This window comes from Haliaeetus albicilla, chromosome 26 (genome assembly GCF_947461875.1).
Source record: "Haliaeetus albicilla chromosome 26, bHalAlb1.1, whole genome shotgun sequence".
In the NCBI taxonomy this organism is placed as follows: Eukaryota; Metazoa; Chordata; class Aves; order Accipitriformes; family Accipitridae; genus Haliaeetus; species Haliaeetus albicilla.
In genome coordinates this window covers 3,433,792-3,457,548 of record NC_091508.1, presented here as the reverse complement: position 1 = coordinate 3,457,548, position 23,757 = coordinate 3,433,792, and the positions used below count along the sequence as shown (strand labels likewise).

Here is a 23,757-nt window from a genome sequence, read left to right as displayed (position 1 = left end):
CCCGGACCCCCCTATCCCCATTCCCATCCCACATACCATCTCATTGTAGGTGGGGTTGCAGGTTTTTCGGGCCACTTTGGTTTTCCTCTTGGTTGTTTTTTGGGGGTCGGGCAGCAGGTAGGTCTTGACATAAGGGTCAGGGTCATTGCCATCCTGCAACGGTGGCTGTGGAACAGAGCGGGGGGGCACCCCATGAGCGCAGCAGTGGGGCAGACCCTCATCCTGCTCCCACCGGGTGCCGCACACCTACCAGCCCCCTGATGTGCATCACCATGATGAAGAGCTTATTGTTCTTGTAGGAGATGGAGAGCTTCACCTCTCCACCGACCTTCCCCACAGGCCGAGCCCATGTGGCATCTGGAGAGGAGAGGAGAGGCGCAGGTGGGACAGGAGCCCCCCACCATCGCCCCACGCGGTGCTAGCCAGCTGCCAGCACTGCCACCAGCCCCCCTACCTGCTGGCTTCGGGGTTGGGTTGGTGCCAGCCGCCTTCTCGTCCCGTGGCAGGGGGTGGAAGAAGGTGTAGATGAGGTCGCACTGCAGGGCAAGGAGGTGACATCAGCGGTGATGGTGGTCACCATGTCCCCCACCATTCGGGACCGGTGCCTGCGCCACTGCCACGTGCACACAGTGCACACACCGATGCTTTACGCGGTGCATTGGCCCCCAAGCACTTTCCCACCTCGCCGGCATTGCCAGCACTGTCCCCATCTCTTGGGAGGCAGAAGCCCCCCTCTGCCCTGCTGAGACCCACCCCCCCAGCTCCGCACCTCTGCCACTTCAGGGGCAGCATGGATGAGGTGCCAGATGTAGCCATTCAACTCCTCCTTCCGCCGCTCGGCCACCGCTTCGCCCCGCGACCGTCCGATGATGAACCTGCTGGGGAAGCTGCGGGAACGGACGCTCAGCAAAGCCCGGGGGGCAGTGGGGAGCTCTGGGGGTCTGCAGGGGTCTGGGGGGTGTACCTGGGCAGCAGTGAGGAAGGGAAGAGGAGGCGCAGCTTGTTGTGGAGCTCCTGGAACTCTTCAAAGGTGCGCTGCACGAAGGCCACCTCGCCCGGGCTCTCCCGCTGCACCTTCACTATGTAGGTCTGCAGAGAGATGGGGCTGTCACATAGGATGGGGACCCTGAGCTGCCCCGACCCCATAGGGGGCCAGGGAGAAGCACTGGGACAGAACCCCTCGAGTTGTCCCTTCGCCTGTCCCCAACCATCCCCACTTACGTAGCCCTTGCTGGGGTTGAAGACCCTCTCGTGACGGCAGAGGAAGACGTCGTGGATCCGGCCAGACGTCTTGATGGTGTGTGTGCGGGGGGCGAAGGAGAGGGTCGGGCGGGCGTCGGAGCCCGTGAACTTCATCTGCGCCAGGTTGTGGATGAAGAAGTTGAGTTTGGTGGCCACGCTGCCCAGGCTGGACTCGATCAACCTGCAACGAGGCCACCACGCGCTCAGCACGGAGGAGCCCGTCAGCGTGCCGAGCCAGAGCTGGTGCCTCCGTCCGAGGGCTCCCTCCATCTTCTCCTGCCCCATCACCCACCCGTGTCCTCTACCTGGTGAAGTAGGTGGTGGCATCGGCATCAGAGTCCTGTGGCCTCAGGGCATCATAGACGTACTTGAGGTCCTCCAGGTCGGAGAGCTCAGGGATGCCACAGGACAGCATCTGGAAGGCAAGGCAGGGGGTGAGGGCAGGCGGCAGCAGGAGGACCCCTCTGCCATGCCTGGGGGGCACGGGTGTGCTGCCCCCCGGCTCTCACCAGCCCCAGCAGGTTGAGGAAGAGGTGGGTGTGCTTGCGGATCAGGTTGTAGGCCTGGCAGCACAGGTCGACGAAGTCATGGAAGCGGCTGGAGGGCTTGTCCCCACCGTTGATGACGTACGCCATGTCCGAAGTGAAGACGAACGGTGCCCGGTCCCTGCGCCGGGGAGGGAGGGACAGAAAGTGAGCACAGCTTGGGGGTCACCCCCCACTGGGACGAGGAGAGGGGGCTTCGCCTGAGAAATCGCCCTGCAGGTATGAGCCCAGGCAAGGGGGAAGGAGATGCTGGAAGTGTTTCTCACCTCTTGATGTTGCCGAACATCTGCGCATGGCCCAGGAACCTGCCGAAGTCGATGTGAAACATGTGGCCGGTGGTCTTGAGCATGATGTTGTCATTGTGCCGGTCGCAGATCCCCAGCACGTAGGTGGCCACGCAGCAGCCAGCGCAGGAATAGATGAAGTTTTCCACGGCCTGGGAGGAGGGAGGGAGGGAAGGAGCAACCAGGTGTGCAGAAAGGCTGGACACGTTGGGAAGTGAGGGGTCTCGTCCCTGGAGAGGGGGGCACGAGGAGTGGGGACCCTGCCAGGCTCCTCCTCACCTTCTCGTACTCATCCTCCTCGGGGTTGTGTTTCTGCAGCCAGTCTGCCAGCGGCCGGTCTTTGAAGGAGCCCGTCACGCCGTGCTCCACCTGGATTTTGCGTAGGGTCTCGGCGTTGGGGATCATCTCCACCATGCCTGGCAGCCAAGACAGCAGGGTGAGACCCATCCATCCCACTCGGGGGGCACTGACACCCCAGCCCCCTTTGCCACCAACCCAGCCGCTCCCCAGCCATCACCGTTGAGTGACAGCCTGCAAAGCCGTGTTCCTACAGATGGGCTGGTGGGATCAGACCCAAAGGTGGATCATGGCTACCCACAGCAGCTCCTTTCTAGCCGAGCCCCAGGACCTCCTGTGCTGTCACCAGCCCAAGAGCATCGCAACCTGGAGCCCGATGCTGCCAGGGGACGCCCCGATGCCGGGTTACCTCGTCCACGGCCGGTGGAGAAGCAGCGGAAAATGACCATGCGCATGTCCAGCCCCTCCTGCACCCAGATCTTGTTCATGATCCGGATCATCTGCAGCGTCAGCATGTCCTGCCGCAGGTCATCACCGCACTGTGAGCCGGCAGGGAAGAGCCATCAGAGCCAGGGAGCGGCGGGGGCAAAGCTGAGCCAGCCCAGGTGGGCTGAGGCAGCCGTGCAGGGGGTTTGGGCATCGCCGGGAGGATGGGCTCACCTTGAAGATGACTCGGATGTTTTCCCCAAGGGGATCAACGTTCTGGAAGGAGAGCTTCAGGGGGACTGCGTTGGAGTTGAAATAGGAGCAGTCCTGCCACGGGGAGGAAGGCGAAGCCTGTCAGGGTGAGCCAGGTGCGGGCAGAGGAGCCCCCCGATGCCCCCGGCTCCAGCACTCACCCGGGGCACGATCCCCTTCACCAGCAGGCTGGGGCTGAGCGGCAGCCGGCACGACCCGTTGGCCTTGAAGAACTGCTTCACGTCCTCCAGCCCCTCGCGGAGGATGCCCTGCGGGGTGGGCATGAGATGGGGTGGGCATGCGATGGGGTGGGCATGGGATGGGGGGGCTGAGACACAGCCTGGCACCCCCCTGCACCCCCTTTCACCATCCCGACACCCACCTGGCGTGCGGACGGGGCGGCATCCCGCACTTGCTGGGCCAACCTGGCCAGCGTGCTGACGAGCAGGCACTGCCGGTCAAACTCTTCCCGCAGCCCCTTCCCGCAGCAGCAGAGCAGAGCTGCCAGGAGGTACTGGTAGCGGATGCTGAACTGGGAGTCCTTGAGGCCATCCTTCAGCAGCCTGCTCAGAGCAGGGGCATGCAGGGTCAGGTGAGCCCCAGGGAACGCCCTGCCACTCCTGACCCCCCCAAACCCACCAGAAAAAGTAGTGCGTTATCTTCAGGTCACAGATCGCTCGCTTCATGAGGAAGCGCACCAGCGGGCTGTCCAGGTAGCACTCGTACTTCAGGGCCTGGAGAGGGGACATTTTTGGGGCACAACGGGACTGGCATGCACCCCGTGCCGCATCCCAGTCCTGGCATGCACCCCATGCCGTGTCCTGGTCCCATCACGCACCTGGACCAGCTGGGGCAGGTAGTCCAGCAGCTCAGTGTCAGAGATGGAGTCGATCCACTGCACGGCTGTCCTCCTCACCTCCTGGTCTGGGAACCTACGGCCGGGACAGGCGTCATTGGGACAGAATCCTCAGCAATTCCCCCCCCGAAACCCCATTGCTACCGCTGCCCTCTCCCTGCCTGCACGGGAAGGGCAGCAGTGCCAGACCATGCATCCCTGCGGTACCCACAGCCCACCAGGAGCTTACGTGGCGTGGAGGAGCCCCAGGGCATCCTGGTGGCTCATGTAGGTCCACTGGCTGAGCAGGGCATAGATGTCGGGCAGGCAGGCCCACTCCCAGCTGGGCGCACTGGCCAGCAGCATGGGCAGCGCGCCGGGTGCTGCGTGGCAGTAGTAACGCTTCTCCCACAGCCGCTTGCGGTCAGCGTCCATCAGCCTACAGCAGCGGGGGAATGGGGGGGACACGGCTCAGGCTCGGGGCGAGGGAGGGGATGGCGTGGATGGGCTGGCAGGTTTGGGATGTGGGATCCCCCTGTCCCTATCATGCACGGTGCGTGGGACACCGATAAAGCCCTCTGAGCCCTCCCTGCTGCCCCACCATGGCCCTGCCTGTGAAAAATAAAGAGTTGATGGAGAGCAGGATCCTGCCTGCATTCCCCCCCCGCCGGCTGGGGCAAGCTCAGCAGACAGGTCTGCGTGGTGCTGCAGGATACAGGGGGCTCCCCACCATCCCCACACTGCACCCCATCACCCAAGGGGCAGCCAGGACCCGAGCACCCATGCGCAGGGGTTGACTGAGCTGCTGCAGGGATGGCCCTGGCTGTCCCCCTGCCCGGGGACCCCCCAGCCAGCCGGGTCGGCCGTGCACCCCAGGCTTTTTTTTGCAAGGAGCGTCAGCACTGTCCTGTGCAGTGGATCCCTGTGCAGCTGCCGATACCTGATCCTCCCGTTTATAGCTGGCGCCGGAGGACTCTGGCCAGCTCAGCCATACTGGGCTGGACGAGGGGCAGGACAGCTGTCCCCACTGGAGGGGACGTGGCTGGAGAGACCCTCCCCAGAGAGGGGCAGCCGGGGAGGGCAGAGCGCAGAAGGACCCACGACAGGCAGCTATGGGCAGGCAGCTCGGCCAAATGCCAGGCTCCAGCCTCATCCCCAGCTGCTGGCAGCCAGAGGCAGGGTCAGACCCTCAGATATCCCCTGTGCGTGCCGGGGCAGTGCTGGAGGTTTATCAACAGAGTCCCCCCCCCGGCAGGCTGATGCCATCCCCTGACCCCCCTCCCCGGGGTTGCTTACCAGTAGAGTGATTTCTTTTGCATCGCCTCCCGCAGCTTGCACTGGTCCTCCTCCCCCAGGCTGCCGAACTCGTACTTGGGGCTGAATTCGGCCGCTGGCGGGCTGGTGAACTTCACCTCGAAGGCGGAGGTGGGGAAGTCAATCTGGGGCAGAGGCAGAGGATAAGTGGGGGCCACATGCAGGGCTTGGGGGGTGTTTGTGTCCCCAGACCCCCCCCCCCACCAGGACGTACCTGCAGGATGACACTGTCGGGCTGGTTGAAGTTGGGGGCACTCGACCTGGCTCTGGAGTTGTCCTGGGTCGCCGGCCACAAGCCCAGGAGCTTTCGCCCACAGGTCAGGACCCTGGAGGAGGAGGATGGGTGAGATCCCGGCACTGGGAGCTACCCTGCCGGGGCAGGAGGGTGGCACTGCTGCAGTGATGCTGTCCCCACGCTAAGCCAAGGCACTGGGGACCCCGCGGTGCTGGGGACCCTCCTGTCCCCCCCGGGGATGCCGGCGCGGCCCCTCGCCGTGCCCGTCGTGGCGGGATGCCCCACGTACTGCCTGAAGTTGAAGAGGGGGGTGGTCACCCAGCCCAGGGCCTCGGGGACCCGCCGCTGCTTGCTGGCGTCAGAGGAGCTCCCCGGGGGTGGGATGGGCACAGCGAAGAGCGTGACGCTGAGCAGCGTCTCCCGCGGCAGACGGTTCACCTGGATGGGGAAGCAGATCCTGCAAGAGAGCAGCCGGTGGCTCAGCCGTGCCAGGGACGGGCACCGCCAGCGCCCAGCGGCACCGGCCAGCCCCCCGCCTTGGGATGCCAAGCGTGCTCCAGGATAGCCCAGCCCAACAGACGCCTTTGTTGCCAGCACTGGGGGTGCCACGTCCCCCCCAGCATGGGATGGAGGTCACGGGCAGCGGGGTTTGGGGAGAGCCAGCTGCTTGTGTACCCCAGTCTTCTCCTGGCACCGGAGAGTCCTGCTGCTCTCTGTCCCGGGAAGATGACCGCGGGGCAGGGGGGCTGCCACGGAGGGCCCCCACCGCACACTGACCTCGTCCCACGGCCAGGGTGGGCTGCGTGGGACCCCGGGGCAGAGGCTCCTCTCCGACGCTCCCGGGGAGCCCAGGGCGGCAGCTACATCCCGCCCGCGGGTGGGCACGGGAAGAGGATCGTTCCACGGAGGGGACCTGCACGATTCCGCTCCCCGCCGTCCCGCTGGCCGCTCGGCGCCTGTCCTTGGGGGGCATCGGCGCCTTCTAAAATTAGCCTGTCCCATCCCCACCTCCCCGGGCCACTGCGAATGCCAGGCGTGGTGAGGGCTTGGCACAGCCTCCCTGCCTGCTCCCGGGGCTATTTTTGGAGCAGATCCCCTTTCCTGGGTGCAAACATGCAGGTCCCGGGAGGGCAGGGCTGGTGCTGGGACTGGTGTTATTCCCGGGGATGACACAAGAGCTTCTGACAACCGAAAACTGGGGAGAGGCGCAGAGACAAGGTGCTGGAGCAGGGGAGGAGGAGGAGGAGGAGGAGGAAGGCAGCGTGGCTGGGTACGGCACCGGGACCCCCCTGCCCACCCCACAGCCGGAGCGCTGCCTTACTGCTGGTCCCATATGATGAGGTGGAAGAGGTATTTGTAGACGTGGGCCTTCCTGGTGAGCAGGGGACTGCACAGCTCCTTGCCACCATGGCTGAGGGAGCAGGAGAGGTAGAAATCTTCGTAGCTGCAAGGGGAACAGAGGGAGCCGTGAACCGGGGAGGCGGAAAGCTTTGCCTCGGGCAGGGGAGCCGGCACCCGGGGGTTCACCCCACCCTGGGGCAAACCTTGCACCAAGCGGGGTGGGGAGGACGGAGGTGCTGCCCCTCCGTGCCTTCCCCAGGCTGGGCTTGGGAAGGGGGCTGCGGCAGGGAGGGGGTGCAGAGCCGGGAACCCCCATCCCCATCCCCATATGCCACCGTGCATACCATCACACGGGGGGCTGCCGGGGAGGGGGGGGGGCCCTGCCATGTGGCAGGTGCCGAGCGACAATCCGGGGAGGGCTGCGGGGCGCTGGAGGTCAGGGGATGCCGGCATTTCCCAGGCTACCCGCTTTGTTCGGAGCCAGTCACCAAGGGGAATACATTAAGGACAGGACAAAGGCGAGGGGTCCCCGGCGGGGCGGCTGCTGCCGGCGCCGCTGCCTCGCACGCCCTCCCCACGATGGGCTCCTGCCGTCCCCCCGCGTGGGGCCGAAAGCGGGTACGGGCACCGAGGCACCTAACAAAGGAGCACGCCGCTGATGTGGGGTGAGGGCAGCCTGGCCCTGCTGTACCGGAGCCATCTGTCACATCCCCCGGGGCGGCGGCGAGCCCGGGAGCGATGCTGCAGCCCTGGGGATTTGTGGGCTTGGGATGGGACGAGCGTGGCAGAGCTCGTCCCACCCAGAAGCTCTGGCATCAGCTGGCTGCGAGCATCCCGTCGAGCACCAGCATCCCCATATTCCTGCCCTTTAGGAGGCTTGGGGTGGGTTAGCTCTTATTCCCTCCCATGCCTGGTGAATATCTGGGACAGGGACACACTCCTCAGGCACCCAGGGGAGGGATACCCCTGCTACAGGGTGTTTAACGTGGATGTGAGCCCCAGGACGGGCAGGCAGAGGCTGAGTGAGGTCCAGGCGGCTGCCCTTACCTGGCAGCCCAGGTGATGGGGATGCGGTGCGTGGCGTAGACGGTGAAGGAGAGCGGGCAGGAGAGCAGGCGAGCCTCCTGCACCACGCCGTGCTCCCGGCTCCCGTGCACGGCCGTCTGGAAGTCGGCGTTGAAGGTGCTGCAGTAGAGCTCAACCAGGTTGAGGATGGCAGCCGTCAGGCTCTCCACGATCCTCTCTGAAGGGAAGGTTTGGAGAGGGGTGAGACGGGGCGGCTGCTGGCCCCGCTGCCCCCCGCGGTGTCCCTCTGGGCTGGGGTCAGGATGCTGGAGGGACCCCGGGGGCTGGATTGTGGCCAGGTCTCCCCCAGGACAAAGAGGCTGAGAGGGAGAATTTCAGGCTTCCCATTTTACTGCGTTCATTGGGAGGAACAACAGCCATCGCCTCCAGAAACCCTCTTTTCTTAACCAGAACAGTTTCAAACACATTTTTGGCCTTAATAATTGAGGGGGAGGGGTTTGGAGATTAAAAGCACTAAGAACTTGAGCCCAGAAGGGGAGGAGGAGAACAGAAATACCTCGATTTTCCCTCTTGGCCAGAACATTTGGATCCTGTTGAGGAAAAAAGAAAGAAACCACAAGAGCAACATCAGAATCAGCCCCGCGCTGTCGGCGGGGAACTGCTCGCCAAGCCAGCCGCTTTACGTAACCAGCCCAGGCTCTTCGGCTGCCGGAGCAGGCAGCACGGCCAGGCAGCTGCCTGCTCCCAGCTATTGAGGAATTTTCCACGTGGTATAGCAGGAGGAAGGAGGGAAAGAAGTCAGATGTGAAAATGTGCTTCCCCTCTGCGCCTCCCGGCCGAGCCCCCCGGTCCCGCACCCCACAGGGAACAGCCCCCCAGCACCTATCACTCACCTTCTGGATTTTGGGCTGCATGCGGGAGGGGCAGGGGGGCATCTGGTTGAGGGCTGCCGTGATCTCCTGGGACTCCACGGCAGCCAGGGCGTTGCAGATGGCCATGACCGACTGGATCACCCGTTCTGCCTTCAGCGGGAAGTCTCCCTGGAGGGCAGAGGCAGGCTGACGTGGGACCCCCGGGCAGCCGAGGGGGCAGGGGCTGCTCCCTGCAGCCCACACACCATGCACTGGGAAGTGCATCAGCCCGTGCCTCAGATTCCCCTACTTTCATGGCCTTTTCCTTTCCCTGATGCACCCTTAGAGCCCCATAATGAAAAGGGGAAAGAGTCCGCAGCAAATGAGGCAAGGTGGCCCCAAAAATGCCCCCCTCCATCCCTGCTGCTCACCTCGGCTGCCAGGAAAGCATCCACCTCATTGTGGAAGGTGTCAAAAAGGAGACTGAGGGCCTGCCTAGGGGACAGAGAACAGAGCTCAGCCCCGGCCAGGTGGGCATCTGGCATGGGGGGGCCGGTCCTGCCACGTCCCCCCTACCTGCTGATGGTCTGCTTGATGGGTCTCTCCTGCAGGTGGATGTAATGGTTGAGGGTGGAGGGGCTCTGGTCATCGTTCGCCTGGAGATGGAGAGATGCTGTGCTTAAGTAGTTTGGCCACTCACGGGTGCTCCCGCAGCAGGGTGATGGTACGGGTATCCCCACGCCGCCCCCCAAACCCGGGCACCCACCGTCCGGGCCAGGTCGCTGCGCACCCCCTTCCTCTTCATCAGCTGCAGGCGGATGTCGATGTCAAATTTCCTGCAGTGCTGGATGTACTCATGGCTGCCCAGTACGTGTTTGCTGCGGGGACAGAGACCGCACGCTGAGCCCGTGGCCCCTCTCCATCCCACGCGATGCCCCAAAATTCAACCCGGGATGCCCCATCCCAACACCCCACGGCCAGCCAGCGTCAGCCGGGGCTCGGCCGGGGCTGCCTCGCCTGCAAACGGACGTTCATGGTACGGTGTCGCTTGCACTAGGAAACCCAAAGAATAAGCTATTGTTTTCCCTCCTTCCCCTGCACCCTCCAAAAAGCCGTGCCCGGCCCAGCCGGCGCGACAGAGCTGGGAGCGGGTGCGGAGGAGCCCGTCGTGCCTGGACCTGCCTGCCAACGCGTGGGAAGCAGAGCGTGGACCTGAGGATGCTCTGGCTTGACAGCAGGACCGGGGCGAGCCCCAGAGCAGGGAGCGACAGCCTGGTCCCACCATACCCACTGGCATGGCAAGCCCCACCGGAGCGGGACCCGCATAGCTCGCTCGCTTTCTTTGCCGGCTGCGGGGGAGAATGAGCCGATTCAGCCCCGGCTGGCATGGCAGAGCCATGGGCACGGTGCCGAGGGGGTGCGGGAGGCTGCAGGCAGGACGGAGCTGCAATGGCAGGATGAAGTGGGGAGGGGGGTGGGAGAAGCACCCCCAGAGGCTCGCCGATGCTGCAGGGGACGGGGACACGGAGTCCGATCGGCACGTGGCCACCGGTGCCGTGTCCTGCCCCACGGCCAGGATGGGGAGAGGGCACGTGGGGAAGGTGCTGCGGGGAGCCTTGCCCGCAGCCAGCTGCGCAGGCAGCAACGCACCCACGGGGCCAGCATCCTGAGCACCCCTGCCTGGTCCTGCCTCCCCCCATGCCTTGCAAAAGCAAACGGGCAGCAAGTGACAGCGGCTCAGGCCGGTTTGCAGAGCTCAAGGGCCCGACCGGCTCCGCAGGGAGGGTTTTGGCACTTCCAGCATCCTCTCTGCTGCGGGAAGATGTGGAAAGAAAAGATTGGCGACAAAAGGGCTTTATGTCCCAGGGCTTTCTCAAAGGTCCTTTGAGGGCCCCGGGAGATATGGCAGTGCCTGCCCGCGCTGGCTCCTGGGGAAACGCTCACCAGGGACTGTCCCGCTTCGTGCCCAGGATGCCGTTCCCTGCCAAAAAGGCAGGAGGTTCACCCCTTTGGGAAATGCCCTCCAAGCTGGCTGAATCCGTCGTACAGCTGGGTGCTCCCTGGCAGCCCCAAGCCACCCACAGCAGAGGTTTGCTGTAGGGAAATGCTGCTGTACACATGGCTAGTTAACAGCTTGCACCCCTGCTGTGTGCAAACACACACGTGCACACGTGTACACGTGCATACACGTGCACACACGTGCACTGGGCTGCTTGGCAGCACAAGGGCTCAGCACCGATGGGAATAACCCCTTCAGATGGCCGTGCCAGGCAGCCAGGAGCAGAGCCTGGGCTCTGCTCGGGTGCCGCGCAGGCTCTCCCGGGCTAAGCAATTCCCAGCCGTCCCTTTAGGGCCTAAACCAGCAGCTCCTGGAGGCCGTGGCAAAGCTCCCGCAGATTTCCCGCGGCAGGGCCAGGCCCAGGGCAGCTTTCCAGCAGCAGGAGCCGGCTGGCTGCACCGAGCCGCCAGGAAGGACGGCATGTGCCTGTGCACGCATGGCTGCTGCATCTTCCTCTGCAGAGAGCTCTCCCGAGCTGTCAGACCCCAAAATCCCTACGGAAATGCAGCCTTCCTCCAGGAAAGGCAGCAAGACAGGGAGGGCAGGAGGGATCTGTGCAGGTCTCAGTCCCCATCACCCATCCCTGGCTCTGCAGCCAAGGGAGCCCACTGCAGCCCTGATGCTCCCACGCATCCCACACCCACTCTTCCCCAACACATCCCTTTTCCACCTTCTCCTGCGATTTAAACAGCAGGCTTGGAGAAGCTGGGCTCTGCCGCTCCACTCAGTGACATGACATGTCTGTTATTAATACTCCTCCAAAGAGCTTTTTTGGCAGCTCCCTGGTTTTCAAGCCTTTCTCCAGGCGCGCAGGGGTCAGCGTGACGGATACCCTGCCACCGGGAAAGATGCTCCCAACATGTTGCTTTTGGCAAAAGCATCGCCGCAGCTCAGGAGGCAGGAACCAGAGAGGAGAGGCTCCTGCTGTGCACGCCGGGATCAGCCCTGACCATCCATCACACCCAGCCGAGGCTACGCACGGGGCGAGCATGGCCGAGCACGTGAGCCCCGGGATGCCTGGCTTGTGTCGTGTGCCCCCCCCCCAATACTCACTTCTGCAGGAACTCCTCCAAGCCGCAGATTTTGAGGACGAAGTCCTCGACGTCAATAGTGTGCAGCTCGTCGTGCGTGTAGCACAGTGCCTGGTAGATGAGCAGGTCCACGGTGGAGGAGCCTGCGGAGAGAAGGGACAACACTGTGAGCCCCCGGGGATGGTGGGACACCCCCCCCCAGAGCCTTCACCTGGGGGCTGCTGGGGTTCCCCCCCCAATTGCTGCAAGCAGCTGCGCGGCGTGGGACACTTACAGTCGCAGGTGAAGGTGAGGGGCTCCCGCAGGCTGTCACACACCACCGTCACCTTCAGGCTGACGCCGTGGCCCAGCTGCTCGGGGCTGAGGTTGACGGCACTCCACACCAAGCCGGTGAGGGAATAGTCCTTGGTGCTGTAGCCGGACCGCAGCCTGCGGAGGCAGGGACAGGTCAGAGATGCTGCCCTGCTTTGGGTTTTGCCCCACCTCCCAAAAAAACACCTGTTTTGGGGCATTTTGCAGTGGGATGCTCCAGCTTTGGCTGGGTACTCACACATCCAGCATGTGGCAGAAAGCAGCCACCTCCTCATCCCGCTCCTCGGAGACTTCAAAGAGCTCGTAGCCGTTGGCGAAGGAATGCGGCCGGGGGGCAACCTACGGGGCAGAGCACCAGCCCATCAGCCTGCTGCAGCGTCCCGGGGGGCTCCAGCCCGCCGCCCACCCGGGACGGGGTTTGCCGGATCCTCCCAATAGAGTATTGGGCACCGAGAGCCGTTGCTTGCCCTGGCATTGCTGCAGCTGGGGGTAAGGCAGCTCTGCAGCAGCACGGGGGGGGAGAAACATGGTCCAGCACAGGAGGGGTTTGGGCCAGGCGGGCACCAGCCGCAGGGTGCATCACCCACGTCCGCACCAGCACCTTCCCCACAGCTGGGAGAAGGGAGACCTAAGGTCTCGCTGCCCCCAGCTCCCTGCCCACAAAACTGGCCATTTCCAGGCTGTTTCCAAAAGCCCCAGCAGGGAGATTCCCCAGTGAGACAAGAGATGGGCAGAGATGGAGCCGAGGATGCCCGTGGGACGGGCAGGGACTGTCCCCAGGCCACCAGGGTGCTGCAGCAGAGCCTGTGCCGGTGCCCGTGCCCAGCCCCACACGCCGCCCTCCCACCCCGCACCGCCGTGCCAGGCTCCCCCCCGCGCGTGGGGGTCCCTGGGCCTCCATTGCTCTTCTGCAGCGAACAATGGCCCCACTGTCAGAGCAATTAACCCAGCCAACAGCTAAAGGGAGGCAGAGAAAGGCAGAGAACACAGCAGCCGCTAAAGACAATTTTAATGCTCTTTTATAATTAGTTTCTGGCACTAAGAAAGCCGAGAGTGACTTACGTAGCCCCCGCTGGCGGTCCCCGGCTGCATCCCTCGCTCCCCGTGGAGTGGGGACCCTGCGAGGAAGGCAACTTCTCCCGTTATTTATCTCCTCCTCTTGCCAGAGGCGGGATGAGCTGCACCAGAGCCGGGGCTCTGCCCCTGCAACGGGCACCCAGTTGGGGACAGGGGGCCTGGGAGCCCCGGGAGAGAGACAGCGGCAGTGCCAGCAGCCCCCCAACACCTCTGTGCACAGAGAGGAGTATCCCGCTCGCCGCTCGACAGAGGGAAGAAGGGAGCTGGGATCGGAAAGGACGTTGCGAGCCGAACAGGAAAGCGATCGCCCGGTTCTTGGGAGGAGACTCCCGGCTCTTTCCGGAGGATCTTGTGATATTTCATGAGTCGACGGGACACAAATCCGCCACAAACCACCTGCAGCACGGCATGCGGAGACGGTGCGTGCTTGCAACCCCGGCGCAGCAGCTCCAGGGTGCTCGTGTGCCACGCCAGCCCTGGATCCGGGCACTGCCGGTGCCCTCCTGCGGGCACCAGGCTTCGGCTGTTGGGGTCTGGGCAGTGTTTGGGGACCAGCAGTGTCTGGGCACGAGGGTGCGGAGAGGAGGCAGCGCTCAGATGGCAGCGCATGGAGCATCCCGCCTGCTCGGCAGCAGCGGGATGATGACCGGGTGGGACTTGCCCTTCTGCTTGGCTTCCCGGCCCCGGTTCACCCACCCCAGAGGATTTTGGTCACCCACCCCAGAGGATTTTGGCCACGGCTGCATGATCCCGCACCCCTCGGGGAGCTGTGCAATCTGGAAAGGTCTTAATAACCCCCAGGGACGGAGTCTCAGCGCACAGATGCCTCCGACAGTGATGCAAACAAGACTCTGAGGAGCCCCGGTGTCAGGACAAATAAAACCAACCCGGAGCGAAGGAAACCCAGCAAAGCCGCAGGCACCCGTGGCCCTGTTTGCATCCCGGTTCTGGGTTCCCAGCTCTCCCCAGCACCTTGGCTCCATCCCAGCCCTACTTCCAAGGCAGGAAGAGAAAAGCTTCTTACCGGGTCGACGGAGATCCTGCGGTTCTTGTTCGGTGCCAGATTTTTCCGGTTGCCAAAACGGGAGACGTATGTCCGCGGGGGGACCTGGGGGGGCATGGTCTTGCTCCGTGCCACCGGCTTGCCGCTCGATTCCTTCTCGAAGATGCTCCTGCCCTCCTTCCAGCCACGGGCAGCTTCCCGCAGCACCTCCGACTCGTAGGTGGACTTCAGGTTGAGGCAGGTGATGGCATCGTTGATGCCGCCGTAGTCGGCGATGCCGTAGGGGTCCTCCTCAGAGATGCGGCGGCCGAGCAGCTTGCCGTGAGCCCGCTCGTGGGCCGCTGAGAACATGTTGATGTCCCTGGGCTGGGGTCCTTTGGAAGATGGGGGGGACCCCTTTCCCGAGCGCTGGGTGCCCTCGGAGGAGCTCCAGAGAGAGTTCCGGGGGGGCAGCGGGGGCGGTGAGAGCTTTTTGGGGGAGCTGCCCCCGCCGTCGTGGGGCGAGGTGCCGTTGAGGGGCTCCCCGAGGAAGTCCCCCCCCGACCCCTCGAAGATGTAGAGATAGTCCCCAGCCAGGGGTCCCTTCAGCCAGGGCTGGGGGTCCGGCCGGGGGGGGCTGGGGCCAGGTGGAGGTCCGGGCGCGGGGGGACCCTCGGGGGCCAGCGGGACGTTGTAGCTGAGCATGGGGTCGGAACCGGAGAGGCCACGTGCTGCTTTGATGCCGGCACAGCCGTTCCTCTCGGCGGGATCGTCCCAGGAGATGAGGGGCCGGTCTCCCCGCTGCTTGGCCCGGTTCTCCTCCTTGTCCTGCCGCAAGCGGGAGAGCGCGTCGTACTCCATCTGCAGCGCCTCTGCCAGCGCCAGCTCCTTTCGGCTGATGCCCACCGACTCCAGGGACTTCCAGTGCTCCCCATTGCCGTGCGTGGCGGACATCTCTCCGGGGACCAGGACTTCTTCCTCCTGGGCTCAGAGGTCAGGAGAAAGGCATGCTGCACCGCCGGCCACCTGGGCGGAGGGGAAAGGCAAGGGTTAATGGCTGGGGCAGGCTACAAGGAGGAAGGTTGGCTAAGGAGGGTCAGGCTGGCAGCGCTGGTGGTACAGCCCTTCCTCTCTGCGATGGAAAAAAGGAAACGTTTAGGGGCTCAGCAATGAGATGGGTTAAATAAAGATTGCGCTGCTGCTGCTGCCTGCCCCCCCAGGACCCCACGGCCACCAGTCAGGCAGGGCTGGTTGGCCCCACAGCAGCTGCTGGGGCTATTGCTGGAGCCCGACGTATTTCCCCGAGGACAAAATAAGACGCAGAGAGGGGAGGGCAGCGGGGCCAGTGGCTGCAGCTGGGGCTGACTCAACCTGCAACCTCGCTGCCGTGAGGAGCCTGCCCTGGCATGGGCTTCACCCTGGTGTTGATGCTCTGGTGGCATGCCTAGGACATGGCTCTGAGCCCCCTTGCTAGTCTTGGGGCCATCACAGTGTTGAAAAACAGACAGCCTCTGCCAGCAAAACTACGGCTTTTTGAAGCAGAAAGGAAAAGATGAGAGAGAAGGGCAAGGATGGGACAAGACAGGGTGCTGCCTGGCAGCACGCTGCTCTCTCCCCATCTCGGGGCCACGGCATCCCGTCCCCAAACCCCGTTTCAGCAGATGGAACCGTGCATGGCCCAGGACAGCCGGGAGCACCCGCTTCTCACCGGCTCCTGCTGCTATTCCCCAGCACCAAGAAGCCTGGGCTGCTTCAGCAAGCAAGAAAGAGGGCACGGCGATGGGCATCCAGGCATCACACTCAGGTCTGAGAACCACCGGGAGCCCCAGCCCCCTCGAACGGCCCCGCGGGTCCCTCCGAGCCTCCCCAAAGCACCCGGCGCTGCGCAGCCTCCAAACCCAGCTACTTTGCAGCATTTAGCTGTGCGAGCCGAGAGGCCAAACAGCCGGACTGGAAAACCGCTCCCTGGCCCTCGACCAAAACCCACGGAGGGCGGTGACCGCAGAGGGGGCTTTGCTCTGCCCGGCCAGCGCCGTGCTCCCCGGGGAAGGATGTTTCACCTCCTCTTCCCTTCCTATCAAAATAAACAACAAAGTGGATGTTAAACAGAAGAGTGGAGCGAGCCCAAAGCCCCTGGAGAAGGCCGGCACTTGAAATCTCTAGAGCTGAGAGGCAGCTGAGTGTTTTCGGGCTACGGCCAGGGCTGGCTCACGAGCCTCAGCACGGGGAGGACACGGGACCTCGGCTGCCACCCAGGGCTCTCTCCTCTGCCCCACACCGCTCGCTCTGCACTGCGCAGGGCTCTGGTTGATGCTCTGATTTCGGACGAAAGGGTGCAACTGCCCCTTCCCGGTGATTGCAGGCGTTTTTGCTGGAAAGCGCTGCTGGGGGCTGCGGGCATTGCTGAACCCGAGGACCTTCCTTCAGTGCCCGTGCCCTTGCAGAGCAGGAAAGCCCTTAAGGTGCAGGAGTGGGGAGAGGACTGGCAGACCCCGCCGCTGCCTGCTCTGACCCCCAGCGATGCAGGAGCCCATCAGGCACAACATATCCCCCCCACATCCCACCCCACGGCATGGGGCAACCACCTCCAGCCTGGGCTATGCCAGTGACCACCCTCCTCCAGTACCCAGCACAGCATCACCATCATCACCAGGCTGGTCCCCACCGTCCCCTCCCAGCCCGGTTGCTGATTATCACCCACGGCAGCCCCCCCAGACACGTCACCCCCTCGTCACCCACAAAAGGGCCCTCCTGACCCTGGGACCAGATGGCTGCTAATTAGCCCAGCCCAGGCTACGCCTGCTGCAAATACATTTCCCACAAACGAGGCGGGCTCGACCCCCTCGCCGGCACGGGTCCGCTCTTGGTCCCCCAACACCAGGCTGGCTGGGCACCTCACTCAACCAGCTTTTTTGTGCATTCTAAGTGGAAAAATGGCTTTGCTGGGGGACACAGGCTGGAAGTGTTCCCTTCCCCAGCATTTTGGTCCCTGCTGGCAGCCGTGGGCTTTTCCTGGAAAAGTAGAAATCCCAAAAGCTGGCAGTCCTGGGCTTCTGGAAGCGGAACAAAGAAAATCTGCTTTTAACCCAAAAGCAATAAAATCGAACCGATTTTTGTGGCTGACAAAGCCACAAACCCATTCTCATCTCCAAGAGAAGCATCTGCATCTTGCTGACATTTTGAGCAGAGAAACACTCCTGCCTGGTTAAGCCGAGGCTCCCGCACGTGTCGGTGGGATGCAGCCAGACCCGCACCGGGCCAGCAACAGCAAACGTGGTCCTGCCTCTGCCATGAGCTGGGCAGGCACTGGCAGAGCAGCTGGGACACAGGGATGGGGATGAGGATGGGGATGGGGGGAGGCAGGCTCAGCCTGCGCCGGGCAGAGCAACACTGCGGTGCCAACATCAGCCGGAGAAAAGCCACACAGGAGGGGGCTGCATGCAACCCGGGGGACGTCACCTCAGCTGGGGACACCACGAACATCCCTGAGCAGGCTGCTCGGCCCCTTCCCTCCCGAGCCGGCACCGCAGCCAGACTGAGGGGATACAAACCCACGTGGAAGAGCCCCAAACTCTCCCGGTCACCCTCCAAGTCCTCAGCCAGGGGCAGGACCGATGCTCAACCAGCACCTCAGCGATGCTGCCGGCTCCTGCTCCTGGGGGTTTGTTGAGCGGCCACTCGCGTTTCCACCAAATGCCTCTCTTCCCCCAGCAGCTTGTTACAAAAATTACCCGGGGCTGCGAGCTGTGGGTTAGGTCTCAGAACGGGAGCTCCCAAGGCAGGAGCTGAATTCCAGAGGAGCAGACAAAAGCAGATTTTTTCCTCTTTAAAATACTACTACTAATAACATAGGGATAATTTTCTGACTTTAAATTTCCTGGCATTTGCCATGGTCACGTCAGCCTCAGGAGACCCATCCAGCTTGGGATCCCACCTTTTGGAGAAACGCTTCGCTGTGCTGAGTTACTGTGGCTGCAGCACATGGCTCGGCTGGAGGCACACAGGAGGGAAAACCACTTGTCCACTAGAAACCCTTTGCCCTAAGCCCCAAATTATGGTTTATCACAATTTTCTTCACAGTTTGCACCAGCATGGCCCCATAAGGGAGACTGCAGCCTTGCAGGAGCCACGCACAGGGATCGCATCCCTTGCGTAACCCACCAGCAGTCCCTGCTCTGCTCTGTGCGGCCCCATCAGCAGAGCTCAGGGACATTTCCCCATCGATGCCCTGCCCAGGTGCACGAAGCCAACCTCCTTTCAGGGACAGCCCTCGAGAACATCAGTGCTGAGACCAAAGGGCAGCAAAACCAGCTCCAAATCCTCTTTCGGCAACCTCTTGCATTTTTAAATGCGATTTCAGAGCATCTGCTGGTTGCAGCACGATCCCTTGTCCGGACCTCTTGCATTATTAAACATGATTTCAGAGCATCTGCTGGTTGCAGCATGATCCCTTGTCCAGCTCCCAGTGTGGGCACCCTGCCTGCCAGCCTGGCCAACACCCCTTGGGTTCTGCACACCCTGGGGCACCCTCCCGGGATGGGAAGGAAAGGGAGGCTTGGGGTGAGGCTTTCATGCCTGCATGCTGGCAGATCCCACAGAGTTTATTTCTCAAATACCAGAACAGTTGGATCCACCCAGGAGCAGCTCAGCCTGACGGCAGTCGTCAAGCCCTCCCCGCCGAGGGCTGAGGGGCTCCGTTAGCCCCCTCAAAATCCCTCCACAGCAGCTGGTCCTGCTCTGCGGTGGCTCTTGGGGACTGTCTTTCTGCAGGGCTTTGGGGCAGAGGATGCACAGGCTCCCCATAGGGCTCGCCCTGTCCCCACACCCAGCATCAGCGGGACAGGGAGGGACAATCCCAGCCCTTGTGCAAAGAGCTGAGCATCAGACTGGGAGGAGGGCGAGGAGGACTGGGGCAGGCTGGGGAGGACCCGGGGAGAGCTCAGCGCTGCCTGCAGCCCACCCCTGCTCCTGGCAGCTAAGCAGCACCTGCTCGGTGCAGGGAGGGACGAGGGAAGCCGAGCAGAAAATCATCCTACGGGATCCCACGGCTGAGCAAACGCTGCAGCCAGCCCCGTCTCCCCCTGCCCAGGGACAGGAGCCTGGGTCAGAACCGTTGCAGCTGGAGGGGGTTCGCTGCGTTCCCCCCCCGGGCTCTCCCCATCCCTCCCTTCCCCCTCGCAGGCAGCTGCGTTGGGAGCAGATCGAAATGTCCGAAGCATCTGGGAAGACATCAAACATCTGAGGGCGAGGAAGCAAAGCAAGCCCCAGAGGGGCACCTCCCCGGGGTGTGGGAGCCGGGGATGGAGGTTATGCCTATCAGGGGAGACAATTCACACTCATTTATAATCCAGTGGAGGGAGGAGCGGCCGTGAGAAGGATAAAGCACCAGCCTTCACCTCTGGGTCTGCGGGTCCATCCATCCATCCTGCTGCTCCCCCTGAACAGGGCGAGCCGCTGCGTTCCCAGCCGCCGGAGCAGCCCCTGCCTGGCCAGGAGGATGGCGAGGGCTTCCCTGCCTTGGGGACACGGAACCCGCTCCTGGCTGCGTCCCCAGCCACATGCCATCGCTCCCGCTGCGAGTCACAGCACATCGCGGGGTGACAAAGCTCCCCGGGTGTACTGGATCGCAGGGTCACTCTCCGGCAGCGGGGATGCTCCTACATCTGCGAGGCAGAGCCAGCTCCTCATCCCATGCAGCTCATGGCATGCGGGGGGGGCAGCTTCCCAGGGCCTCCCACCAGCTCCAGCACCCCCAGAGCAGGTGGGACCCAGCTCCCCCTGCTCCAGAAGAAACTCTCTGGTCTCAACTCTCCTCTTCCCCTCCAAAACAGGAGGGAAATCCGGCCTTTTGGGACCTCCTGCGCAACATCATGATCAAGGAAAGCCCTTTGCGTGGGTCTCCAGGTGGTGTTTCCACACAGGAAAAACGCAGGATTTTCATCCCAGTTTGGAACCAGAGCTCCAGAAGAGGAACCTGGTCTCAAAGGTCATTGAAAAAATGAAACTGAAACCCTGAGCATTTAATTTCTGGCGCCACACTCAGTGCTGCTGAAACACCACCCATCAACCCAAAACCCAGCGAAACCAATGCTCTGGAAGCGCTCACAGTGAAAACGGCATGATTCCCGCCCAAAAACCAATCCCAGCAGACATTTTCAGGCAACTCTATTTGTATTCCCCAGTTTGCAGACAAAAAAATGAACTCCAAAAGCCAAGGGGCTGCGCTCCCAGGAGTTTCCAGAGGGGGTTTGGAGCTGGCTCCCCCCACCAGGACCTGTTGCCAGCATTTCTTGGCAGGGTGGTAGGAAGGGCTCAAAGCTGATTCCCATCCCCTGGGCTCCAGCCCCGCTTCACACCCCAGGAGCCACCCTCACTGTGGGCTGGGCATGAAGGACACAGCTCCTTCTGTGTACCCCAACGTGTCCCATTGCCAGGGCAGATCTGTAGCACTTGCCACTGCAACGCAGAGACCTGCAGGATCCAACCAGTTTGTTATGTGCAGCAAAATAAAACCAGGTGGCTGCTGTCCTGCAGACGCCGGGCTGAGCAAATGCCTTGAAAACAGCCAGTGCCACTCACTTCCAACCTGTTGCCTTACGGCAGGAGGAGTTTCTTCCTCTTCAAGCCGATACGTCTCCTATTAATAGCAGAGCAAAGTCCAGTCTGGTCCAAGCTCTCCAGAGGAGGCAGGATGTGAAGCTGGCCGATGCCAAAGGCTCTTCCATCATTTTTCTACGTATTTCCACCCTCGGGAGGAAATCCTGCCCTGGGAAGATGATGGGTTGAGGTTTAGGATGGGAAGCCCCTGAATTGGGGCAGCTGAAGGAGGGAGCGCTGCAGAGGCATCACCCAGAGCCCTGCATGGCAGGAGCAGAGTCCACGATGGGGACAGCAGAGGGGACAATGGGATGTCCCAGCCAGGCGTGGGGCAGGAGGCAGCGTGGGTGGGGGGATGTCAGAGTCCCCCTTTGCAGCGAGGTGCGACAGCCACATGCTTGGCTGCACAGGAGATGCTGAACCTCACCCGGCACCTGCAAAGCAATGGGGGAGCGGGGACGAGCGAGGGTGGGACCCTTCCGCAAAGCCACCCACCGCTGCATCCACCCCGGTGTTCCCACGTAGCAGCTCTGGGCCCCACGGCAGCTCCGATGACGGGGCCAACACACCCCAAGCCTCCGCCTGCTCCCTGGCCCTGGGGCACACCCGCGGTCGGACTTTCTAAATTACTCAACCCTCGCTGCTCCAGCGCCCAGCACCCATCCCCAGGGCCAGGTTTTACTCGGTGCTCAGCCTCCCCGGGGGATGCTGGCGGTCAGGCTCTTCCCTGCGTCGCAGCTCTGGCACTCGGCTCCTATGCAAATCTCAGCTTCTCGGCTTCCTCTGCGGCGAGCGCCCGGCACGGCGTGGCTGGCTGTGCGATGGCACGGGTGTACGTGCACCCAGCTGCGCACCAGCCTGCCGGCAGCGATCCTGCGTGCACAGCCTGCACGGGGGCTCAGCTAGGCAAGGAGAAGCTGGAGCCCTATATATGCCCAGGACAACCGAGCAACGTAAAGCACAGAACCTCCCCGGCCTCAGTGCTCCTCGCTGCACCAGCACCCAGGGGAAAAGTCCTGCCTGCACGGCAGAGCTGGGATGGGCTGGCAAGAAGCAGCATGCTGCCCTCCCTGCCTGCGCTGCCCTCTGCCCCGCAGCCCAGCGGTCTGGGTGAGCCCCAAGGGACGGATCCTGCCGCTGTGATTGCAGCTGTATCCATGCCACATGCTCCGCAGGGCTGTTCCCTGCTACCACAGGGCTCTCCCTGACCCAGACGCTCCCGCAGCCGAACTGGCAGGGTGCACGGAGGACATGCAGCAGCCGGGGTGCACCCCCCTGCCCACAGCACCCTGATGGGGTGCAAGGGGCCTGGCTGGCCCCACGCCGCCACGCTGCATGTCAGACCCAGCCCAGTCTGCAACGGGAACTGTTGTCCTCTCATGCTGCTCAGCCCTGCTCAGCCAGCAGGATTTACATGCCGTGGGAGAGAGCCACAGCCCAAGGACACACCACAGACACAGGCCGGACACGGGCAGCTCTTCCAGAGCACCCGACACGCAGGGAAACACCTCACTCGGGACACGGCTGTGGATGCTGCCGCTGCTACAACCCCGGTGGTCCATCCCCACTGCTCAGGACCGCAGGACCCCCAGCCTCGCTGGCACCCTGGCCTCGCAACCACCTTCCCTGCCCCGCAGCCCTGGGTGCCAGCGTGCACGAGCTGCACACGCATCCTTGGTGTGCATCCAGGCAACGCACACATGGAGCACCTACTTACATTGCAGCATGCAGGGAGGGTTGGCGCCCGGCTGCCTGGCTGCTGGGCTGGAAAGGCAGCTCCTTTCGGCTCCCGGCAGCGGCGCGGATCCTCTCCTCGACCTCGTTTCGCTTGGTATTTAGGAGGGTGCTCCCGAGGCGAGGTGGGTCGGGCACCTCGCCGGGGCGGTTAGCCTGGGAGAGCCGGGTGCCCCATTTGGCAGGCTGGTTTCCCTCACCCCACAGCTCCCTGCTACCCTGTCCCTCCCACTTTGGGAGGAAAACATTGATTTTTCTTGATGGCACTGGTGCTAGTTCCCCCCGGCCCAGATCCTGTGAACAGTTACGTTCGTGCTTGGCCTTACACACATGAATAGCTGTGGTTAAGTCAATATATCTCCTTCGCTTAGGGGTAATAGCTCACATATCTCTAGAGTTTACTGCTAAATACACGCATGAGCATTTCTGCAAGTTCAGGATCCACCGTACCGCAGGAGGAGAGGGAGCATCGCAGCTCGCTGCAGCAAGCCCAGCATCCTCAGAAAGTGCTTTCTGCCCCCATGCACCGTACCTAAAGCCCACGCCTGCACGGTGGCTTCGGTGGGATGAGCTGACCCTTCCCGGCCACACACGAGTGCTGGCTTGTCCCTGTCCCTGTCCCTGTCCCCATCCCTGTCCCGGCCCGGGGGGACCCCGACACGATGGGAAAGGGCAGAAACCTCAGCCCTGCCTCTCTACTTTGCAGCCGGGCAACTTTGCAATTTGACGGGGACCGTTTCATTGTTCTCCTCGTAAAAATAACCCAACTTTCCGCTCTTCCCCGCCCCCCCCGGCCCCCCCCGACGCTGCATTTCAAGAGCCCGGTCCCGCACCGTGCCCTGGGGGGGGCAGCGCCCGGGACACCCCCCCCCATACACACACCCCCGGGGGGCTTTTGGGGTTTTCAGTCTTGGAAAAAAACCACAAGGCTGGGCTGGAGCTTTCGAGCAGCGCTGGGGAAACGACTCGCAGCTCCCCCATCTCCTCCCAGGAGGTGAAATCATTTATATTAATATATATAAAAATGATGATTTTTTTTTTTAATTTTTTTTTAAGGGGAAAAACCCGGAACGACCCGTTCATTGGAGGAGCCGGCCTGCTCCCACCACCCGTGTGTGTGTCTCCCCCAGCACCCTCCGTATCTCCCCCCCGCCCTCCAATTCCCCCCGGGGCGCAGCTCTACCTGCTCCGAGCGGGCTGCGGCGGCGGCGGCGGCGGCGGCGGCCGGGCCGGGCTGGGGCCGGGCGGCGGCGGGGCCGCGCCGCGGCGGCGGCGGCGGGAGGAGGGAGGGGAGGGGACGGGAGGGGAAGGGAAGGG

At 63.1% G+C, this 23,757-nt stretch overlaps 1 protein-coding gene and 1 long non-coding RNA gene across 3 annotated transcripts in view; one reads left to right on the top strand and one right to left on the bottom strand.

Moving 5' to 3' along the window:
- Positions 1-23,757, bottom strand: part of PIK3C2B (phosphatidylinositol-4-phosphate 3-kinase catalytic subunit type 2 beta) — a 24,798-nt gene extending 1,041 nt beyond the window's left edge. The window contains exons 1-32 of one of the 2 annotated variants that reach the window (XM_069770719.1): positions 23,624-23,757; positions 14,152-15,135; positions 12,289-12,389; positions 12,013-12,167; positions 11,761-11,881; positions 9,415-9,526; positions 9,225-9,304; positions 9,080-9,143; positions 8,691-8,837; positions 8,354-8,387; positions 7,819-8,014; positions 6,752-6,874; positions 5,720-5,887; positions 5,410-5,521; positions 5,178-5,320; positions 4,132-4,320; positions 3,885-3,978; positions 3,686-3,780; positions 3,429-3,609; positions 3,208-3,315; positions 3,029-3,121; positions 2,778-2,907; positions 2,351-2,487; positions 2,054-2,223; positions 1,752-1,908; positions 1,548-1,657; positions 1,222-1,423; positions 965-1,089; positions 770-887; positions 455-536; positions 251-357; positions 37-165 (exon numbers count right to left, since the gene is read on the bottom strand). In XM_069770719.1, coding sequence (XP_069626820.1) covers positions 37-165; positions 251-357; positions 455-536; positions 770-887; positions 965-1,089; positions 1,222-1,423; positions 1,548-1,657; positions 1,752-1,908; positions 2,054-2,223; positions 2,351-2,487; positions 2,778-2,907; positions 3,029-3,121; positions 3,208-3,315; positions 3,429-3,609; positions 3,686-3,780; positions 3,885-3,978; positions 4,132-4,320; positions 5,178-5,320; positions 5,410-5,521; positions 5,720-5,887; positions 6,752-6,874; positions 7,819-8,014; positions 8,354-8,387; positions 8,691-8,837; positions 9,080-9,143; positions 9,225-9,304; positions 9,415-9,526; positions 11,761-11,881; positions 12,013-12,167; positions 12,289-12,389; positions 14,152-15,063 — 4,695 coding nt within the window. In that variant the 5' untranslated portion in view covers positions 15,064-15,135; positions 23,624-23,757. Of the gene's footprint in view, positions 1-36; positions 166-250; positions 358-454; positions 537-769; positions 888-964; positions 1,090-1,221; positions 1,424-1,547; positions 1,658-1,751; positions 1,909-2,053; positions 2,224-2,350; positions 2,488-2,777; positions 2,908-3,028; positions 3,122-3,207; positions 3,316-3,428; positions 3,610-3,685; positions 3,781-3,884; positions 3,979-4,131; positions 4,321-5,177; positions 5,321-5,409; positions 5,522-5,719; positions 5,888-6,751; positions 6,875-7,818; positions 8,015-8,353; positions 8,388-8,690; positions 8,838-9,079; positions 9,144-9,224; positions 9,305-9,414; positions 9,527-11,760; positions 11,882-12,012; positions 12,168-12,288; positions 12,390-14,151; positions 15,136-20,688; positions 21,452-23,623 lie in introns of those variants that run through there. The other variant, XM_069770720.1, reaches the window with a different exon arrangement.
- On the top strand, positions 11,917-13,218 carry LOC138682005 (uncharacterized). The gene is made up of 3 exons (XR_011322226.1): positions 11,917-12,026; positions 12,258-12,539; positions 13,080-13,218. It is a non-coding gene; the product is annotated as an uncharacterized lncRNA (long non-coding RNA).